Here is a 7,206-nt window from a genome sequence, read left to right on the forward strand (position 1 = left end):
ATGTCAACATTGTAACCAGAAGTTTAAGTAATTCATTTTTCACTGTATTTTACAAAAGTCGCCATGCAACACACATTGCAAATTAATGAAAAAAAAAAAAAAAAGATCCTTCACAGAAAATTATTTGAGAAGTTCTGTTTTAAGCAATGTCAGACTCCCCTAGGACTGATTGTGTCACAACATCAGGGACAATGTGTGGGCAGTGAGTGTGTGGAGAAGCACTGTCTTCATTTCTTCATGACACAAACCCTGCCTGAGCAGGGCCCACACCTTCATCACAAATACACTGATGGGGACATTCACATAGTAATTTCCCCTTAGGCCTGGGTGAAATTGGGAGAAGCCAAGACTTAGTGTTTTGTCCGCCAGCTTCGCCCTCCTCTTCCAAAGGCTCTTACTATGAGAATGAAACAAAAGCATACAAGTATAAAGTAACATTTTTATTATTATTCTCTGAGATCTCAGGACATGGAAGACAGAGAGGAGCCTGAAATGAAGGTGAGTAAAAAGGAAAAAGAAGGAGAATCACGAACAGGTGGTCAGGTAGGGCAGTTTGGGGAGAATATTCTCTTCCAGAGTGAGTCTTCACACTGGTCTCATGTGCATGATGAGCTGCACACCAAGCTCAGGCTGCTGACTTCCCATCTGCCCTAGTCCTTGAACTTGCAGACATAGGGTAACTTTGCATCACAGTTATAATCTTTCCACTTCAGAAATCCTAGGGAGACAGAATATAAAAGGCATGGGGCTGGGGGAACTTGTGAACCCAATGAAGAGGCATCCCAGGTTTTAGCCTAGGATTTAAAGCTTTTTTCTCATCTTCACCAGTTTCTTAATCCAGGAGAATGAGACTCAAAGAAAGCAGAGATGAGAGGAGATGGGAGAAGACACATCAACGCTGCATTTCCTAGCTGAAAAGAATTTCCTGAAGGTCAGGCCTAGAAATTGGGGATGAGGAGCGGAAAGTGCTGGGAAGAGGCAGCTCTTCTGTTTCTTACCTGTGCTTCTTGACAGGCTCCCACAGTGGCCAGGGTTTAAGATGGTGGAGGGATTTTTCTCCCATGCAAAGTAATTCATCACATCAGTGCTACTCCACTCCCATCCATCTCCATCAGGCTCTGAACTCTATAAAGAAGAGGAGGCAGCCAGGTGAAGAAAATGGCCATTGCAGCTCTCTTTGCAAGGCCCCTGAGCTGTAACACCTGATTCCTCCCCAGCATCAGGGATTTTGGTCTGCTCTTCCAGATGCTGCCCTAGAGTCCTCTGCACTGGAACCGCTTCCTTAACTCCTCATTGCTATTGGAAAATCCCAGCCAATAAACACAAGACCTTTGGAATCATTCAAGGTAATATGTTACTTATAGAAGAATAATTGGTGTAGCATTTGTGATTAGCCTGTGAACCTCAAAGATAATGTCTATTCTGTATGGGGGAGCAAAAATTGGTCCTATCTTAATTGAGAACTCCCTCAGAATAATAGATGCAGACTCCCTGAAGCTCAGCTAATTGATTTGTAAGGATTCACATGAGAAATATGTAAAAGTTTTACAAGAGTCTGATTAATTTTATTTAAAGACTAGGGACCTCCACAGAATTCAGATCTTCAGCTGCCTCGTGGGCTTCCTAGTCTTCCAAATGTCTCCCAGAATCTGAGCTCCAGTGCTCCCTGAAGTACTTCCTGGCAGGGACAGGGGACAGGAAGTGGATCTGGGCAACAATAGCACCTTGAGAGGTAACAGAGAGGGGAGGATATACTCACACCTGTGTGGGGTCATGGAGCCCAATCCAGACGTATGAGTAGCTGTTACTAATGCTCCTCACCAGGGAGGACACGAAGGATCCCTCAGCCCCACTGAGCACAGACACCAGGTTTCCAGAGGGCCGTTTCTGGCAGGTCAGCTTTGAGGGAGACAAAGAGAATGAGAGGGAGCCTGAGACCCGCTGGGGGAGAGCAGGACAAAGGGAGGTGGGAGGAGGACTATGTGAAAGATAAGCGTGTTCATCCTCATTCCCAATGAACTCTCCTGAATGGAGATCCTCCTCCCGCTGAGACTTGCATGGATTTTCCCCTGTTACCTCCAATCCCACATCTAAACACTCACATCTGCATCCATCCAGGATTTTGGTGACAAAAACAAGGCATAGCAGTGGGAGCCATAGGCCTTGGAGCCTTTGGGACAGCGGATCCGCGCAGAGGGCAGTTCCTTCTGGGGTTCTTCACCTGAGGTGGAAGAGGAGGGAGAGGGTAAAATGAAGAGTGGGGGTTGAGGTGGAAGATGACCTTGGGGAATATCTAGGTCTGCCCTTGGGGAGGAAGACCACATTCCTGACACCCTTAATCTTCCCTTGTGTTTTCAGAAGTTCTTTATCTCAAAATAGTAAGTGGGGCACCATCTAGTCTCTTATTACCCTTTCCCCTTATTCAACCATTCAATACTCTCCTCACTCTGGGCTGTCTCTACACTGGGTCCTCCAGTCATTGTCCCTCCCCACATCTCATTACTGACCCTCCACACTTTCTCACCAGTCTATATTGGAGTCCACTGATTAAATGGAAGCCATCTCATTCCACTGTTAGTGGACCACCGTGGAGCCTCCCACTGCAAGTTAACCTGAAGGAAGGAGTGATGATGCAGGAACTGCAGGCAGGTACATTAGACACTACGTCATTACCCATGTGACACACAGGAGCCTTCCTCCTCTTCTTGGCTCTGAAGATTCATAGGAAACCCTGTGCTAGAGGCAGAGCAATCTCACCTTGAAGTGAGACAGGAGCACTAAGTAGGAAAGCAGCATCCAAGATAAGCTGGGCAGGGCCATGGGAGGCAACATGGTGTCTGTGACTTGAGGAGGTAGTCAGGAGTCCCTAAAGGAAGCGTGGTCAGTGGGAGAACACACAGATACCCTACAGCCTCATGTCTTTTTCCTTGTCTAGTCCCCTAGGACTAAAGTGATCTTGGTCACATCCATCATCATCTACAGTTCTGAATGAGTTGGAATCTGTGTACTCTCCCATCCCCGAGCCCTCCTAGGACAGCCTTGCTGAGTCTCAGAGTTCTTGTGCTCCCTGAGGAAGGGAACCTCCCATGCATTCTCCTGTATCGTGTGCAGTAGCCCCTCCCTGGGTCTCATCTTCTCTCAGCTCCCCTTTACCTCTCTGGTGGGATATGGTATGGTTTGTCTGGTCAGGAAAGACTGGGTTTTTTTATAAGAGGATCTCAAGGATGGTCATTGGAGTGAATAATGGCAATATGTAGGCGGGACAGGGGTCATGGGGAGGGCTTGGCATTGGTTCAAAAGATAATGCCAAGGGGAGGAGACTCCTCCTGGCAAAGGCTGGGAATTGTCAGAGATGTTGCCTTTTTCTCTGTAGCAGACCAGCACTTTCCCCACAAACAGTTGAAGTTTGCACTTTTCCCACCCTCTTCCAGATATCTTCTTCTGAGAAACTTAAGGGAATAAAGGCAGTCTTGTGAGTCTGGTATTACATAGTTTAGAAAATATTATGATATTACATAGTTATGAGAAATGTCAAAAGTTCGCTTTTGATCAATCAACCTGCCAGGAACTCACTTCTATAGGCATACATATGAATTTCTTTATACCTTATCTAGTAACATTTAAAATAAATTAATAAACAAAAATTGGGTGGGCATTAAAATTATATGTTTTGGCAAAGACAATGTATTAGTCGAAATAAAGAAAGAATAGAAACCAGAAGAAGCAGCACTGGTTCAGAGTTGCTACTTCAACTTTGCAGCAAGATGTAAAAGTAGCTTGAAATAATCTCATGAGTCATTAGGCAAGTCAGGGTCTTATGGAACAGCAGTTAAATATATTTGCCTCCCAGCTACCTTTGTGTGAGAAGACCAAGAGATAGTTCGTTGGTTTATTGTATTTCTGAAGTGGCAGTTTGATACCTCAGAGTAGCATTCTTAGACTGTGATCTACACACGAATGGGGGTCTTCAGGGCCTGTTCGGAGTGGCTGTGCAATTATAATTGTCATAGTTATACTAAAGTGTTGTTTGTCACTTTTGCTATGTTGACATTTGCACTGATGAGACAAAAGAAATGGTGGATAGAAGTTCTGGTGCTTTAACATTAATCAAGGCAGTGGCACCAAATTGTATTGCTCATATCCACGTACTTGCAAGAAACAAAATACAGGCATTTTTACTTGAAAATGCCCTTGAACTTGATGAATCGGAGTAGTGAATTGGCTTCAGTAAATCTCAACCCTTGAATACATCTAGAGAGAATATTCTGTATGACTAGATGGAAAGCTGACATGCTAAAGTATAATGGTTGTCTTGAGGGAAATAATTTGTAATACTGAGTTTTAATTCACTATTTCATGGAACACCATTTTTACTTGAAAAATAAACCAAGACAAACTTTACTTATTGACATATTGGTATTTTGTTAACGTGTTTTCAGAAAAGATCAAAGTGAGTTAGTAAATGAATATTTTTAACTTTTCTCTTTTAATATGTATTATTATAAATATCAATAGCTCACATGAACAAAAATTTTTTTCTAGCATCCTCAATACTTTTAAGGGTGTAAAAGTGTCCTGAGATCAAACCAGTTTGAGACCTCTGGTTAACATCTAGCTGGCAATTTCCAGAAAATATAGGACATGGAGACAGTATTATATTACAACATAGGAATACCATTAGCAAAATTTAGAAGGTGGGAAATTCTACAGGACAAATAAGTACATTTCCCCAGCAAGTGAATTTAAGGAAATAAAACAACATATCACTCTTAACATGTGAAAAATATATCAATCAAATAAAACGTGTGAACAATGTTTGGATCTTGATTTGAACAAATTAAATAAAAAATATAAAACAATTGGGTAAAAGTGAGCATTTGATAATGTTAAGGGACTATATCATGTCCAGATGTAATTATAATACTGAAATAATATTATTTAAAATATCCTTATCATTTAAGATACATAGCACAATACTTACAGATGAAACGGTTATTCAAGATTTACTTCAAAATAATCTACCATGATAGAGATAAAGAAAGAGAGAGACAGATAAAACAAGAGAGGCCTTGAGGTCATGATAGTTGTTGCTTGGTGGTAGGTACATAATGAATCATAACACTACTGTCTTTGGGTTTTTATCTAAAATATCGGGGGAAATTTTTGAGAAAAAGAAAAATCCAGGGCCATTGTGAGAAAGAAATTTGAAGGACAATCTGACTCAAGAACAAAGATGCAAAGTTCTTGAACAAAACACAAAACAAATTGAATATTCATTGTTGTGTATAATAAATGAAGAGAAGGAAGAGTTAATCTTGGAAATGTAATGATAGTTTATTATGATCAACTATTAATGCAATTTCCAAGTTCAGAAATTAAAAGAGAAAAAAATACAGTCATTTTAAAACAACAAAATCATTAAGTGAAATTCAAAACCTATTAGTAACTGAAAAGAAGTCTTAGAAACAAGAGACAGGAATAGCTTTAACACAGTAAAGAAATCTATAGAGACTGAAAAGTAAAATACTGAAAAGACTTCCTTAAAAAATCAGAAATGTACAAATGTACCACCCTCATTGATTCTATTTAACAATACGGTGTGATAGAAAGTACACTTAGTAAATTAAAAAAAAATTTAAACAGGGTAAGAGTAAATTAAATTGTCACTACTTGCATATGACACGCTGTCTCCATAGAAAACCCAGGAGACTCTTCAAATTAATTATTAGAATTAATGGATAAGTTTAGTAAACAAGAAGAATGTGAGATCAACATATAAATCTCAAATGAATGTTTATATTCCAACAATAGAGTTAGAAAAGGTATTTTTAAGAAATATACTGTTTTTAATAGTAAGAAAAATATGAAGGATCTGGAAATATATCCAACAAAAATAGTCAAGACCACATAAAACTTTTTAAACTTTAATGAAGGATTTAATATATGAAGAAATATATCATGTTTTGGAGAGACAGATTCAATACCCTGAAGAGGTTACTTTTCCCTACACAGATGGTCTCTGATTTATGATAGTTCTACTTACAATTTTTCTACCGTATTATGGTGGGAAAGTGATATGCATTTCCTAGAAACCTTATTTCAGATTTTGAATATTGATCTTTTACTGGGCTAGCAATATGCAGTACGGTACTCTCTCATGATGCCTCAGCATACGCAGCAAGCACTGCCCTGTGGCAATATCATCTCGAAAGTAAACAGCTGATACTCCACAGTGTACTGTGTTTTCAGATGATTTTGCCCAACCGTGAATGCAGGAGGTTTGCTTGGGGGCCATCTTAATAGCTGGCTATCAGAATTCGAAACTGGTACTTTAATAGTCAAGGGCTTGGCCCTTTCTCCCTTCCTCCTAGTAGACCATTTTGAATCTCCATAATGCCACTTGTACACAGGAGGAGGAACTTCACTCAATTTTGTCCAGTAGTCCTCAAATTTCAGATAAACTTGAATATATGGTGGGAGCAGAAGACAGGGTGTTTATCTTCTGTTACTGACTCTATGGCCCTACCTATTCAAAATGATCAGTAATGAATATGAATTTATCATTACGCTCCCCTCAAACTTTACTGATGATTTCTCCATTATCTACTCTTCTGATTTCATATTGGTACAAAAAAACTATCCCAAGGTTAGTGGCATAAAAGAGTTTGTTATTACTTCTCATGGTTCTGTGAGGTGATTAGGATTGTCTGGGTGGTTCTCCCTTGGGAATCATGCAGTTGCATATAATGGCTGGAACTGGAGTCATATGAAGCATCAAATGGACAGGTCTTCAAAGATGATTACACACATGCACATCGGTTGATCTGGTTATTGCCTGAGAGCTGAGCTGGGACTGCTAAAGAGAATTACAATGCAGTGGCCCTGTGCCTTGAACTTCTTACAGCATGGAGGTGTCAGGATAGTAGAACTTCTTTATTGTTGGTCAGGGCTCCAAGAGGGCAAAGCAGAAGCTGCTGGTCCTTTTGGGCTAGGTCATGAAACAATATAATGCTATTTCCATTATACTCTGTTGATAAGCGAGAGTTTGTATTCTCAGGACCTAGCACATTAAACCCTCAATAATACTTATTTAATAAATTAATATGTTCATTCACAATGATTTTAGCAATTAGCTGCTTTTAACCTCAAAATGTTACGGGCTGATAAGACTTCACTTTTAATTTTATTTCTTTCATTAAATCTGTT

The 7,206-nt window shown here is 40.0% G+C and overlaps 1 protein-coding gene across 3 annotated transcripts; it reads right to left on the minus strand.

Annotated features, from left to right (window-relative positions):
- Positions 1 to 425: 425 nt before the first annotated feature.
- REG3G (regenerating family member 3 gamma) lies at positions 426 to 3,226 on the minus strand. Of its 3 annotated transcripts, none has more exons than XM_074012515.1 (6): positions 3,154 to 3,226; positions 2,758 to 2,843; positions 2,103 to 2,221; positions 1,762 to 1,899; positions 999 to 1,125; positions 426 to 718 (listed from the first exon to the last, which is right to left on the minus strand). In XM_074012515.1, the coding sequence occupies exons 3-6, from the start codon at positions 2,112 to 2,114 to the stop codon at positions 651 to 653; spliced, it is 345 nt and encodes a 114-aa protein (XP_073868616.1). In that variant the 5' UTR covers positions 2,115 to 2,221; positions 2,758 to 2,843; positions 3,154 to 3,226; the 3' UTR covers positions 426 to 650. The 3 variants fall into 3 exon arrangements, with proteins under 3 accessions (XP_073868616.1, XP_073868615.1, XP_065383777.1); XM_074012514.1 differs by having other exon boundaries at positions 2,758 to 2,945; XM_065527705.1 differs by lacking the exon at positions 3,154 to 3,226 and adding an exon at position 2,508 and having other exon boundaries at positions 477 to 718; positions 2,758 to 2,832.
- Between the last annotated feature and the right edge of the window lie 3,980 nt (positions 3,227 to 7,206).

This window comes from Macaca fascicularis, chromosome 13 (assembly GCF_037993035.2).
Source record: "Macaca fascicularis isolate 582-1 chromosome 13, T2T-MFA8v1.1".
NCBI classification, from domain to species: Eukaryota; Metazoa; Chordata; class Mammalia; order Primates; family Cercopithecidae; genus Macaca; species Macaca fascicularis.

Excerpts from the sequence above, each read along its gene's own strand:
- REG3G (XM_065527705.1), bottom strand. The coding sequence starts at position 2,832 with ATGTTGCCTCCCATGGCCCTGCCCAGCTTATCTTGGATGCTGCTTTCC. Across the intron at positions 1,900-2,102 it reads AATCCTGGATGGATGCAGAT|CTGACCTGCCAGAAACGGCC; the intron begins GTGAGTGTTTAG and ends TCTCCCTCAAAG. Across the intron at positions 719-998 it reads GAGCCTGTCAAGAAGCACAG|GATTTCTGAAGTGGAAAGAT; the intron begins GTAAGAAACAGA and ends CTGTCTCCCTAG.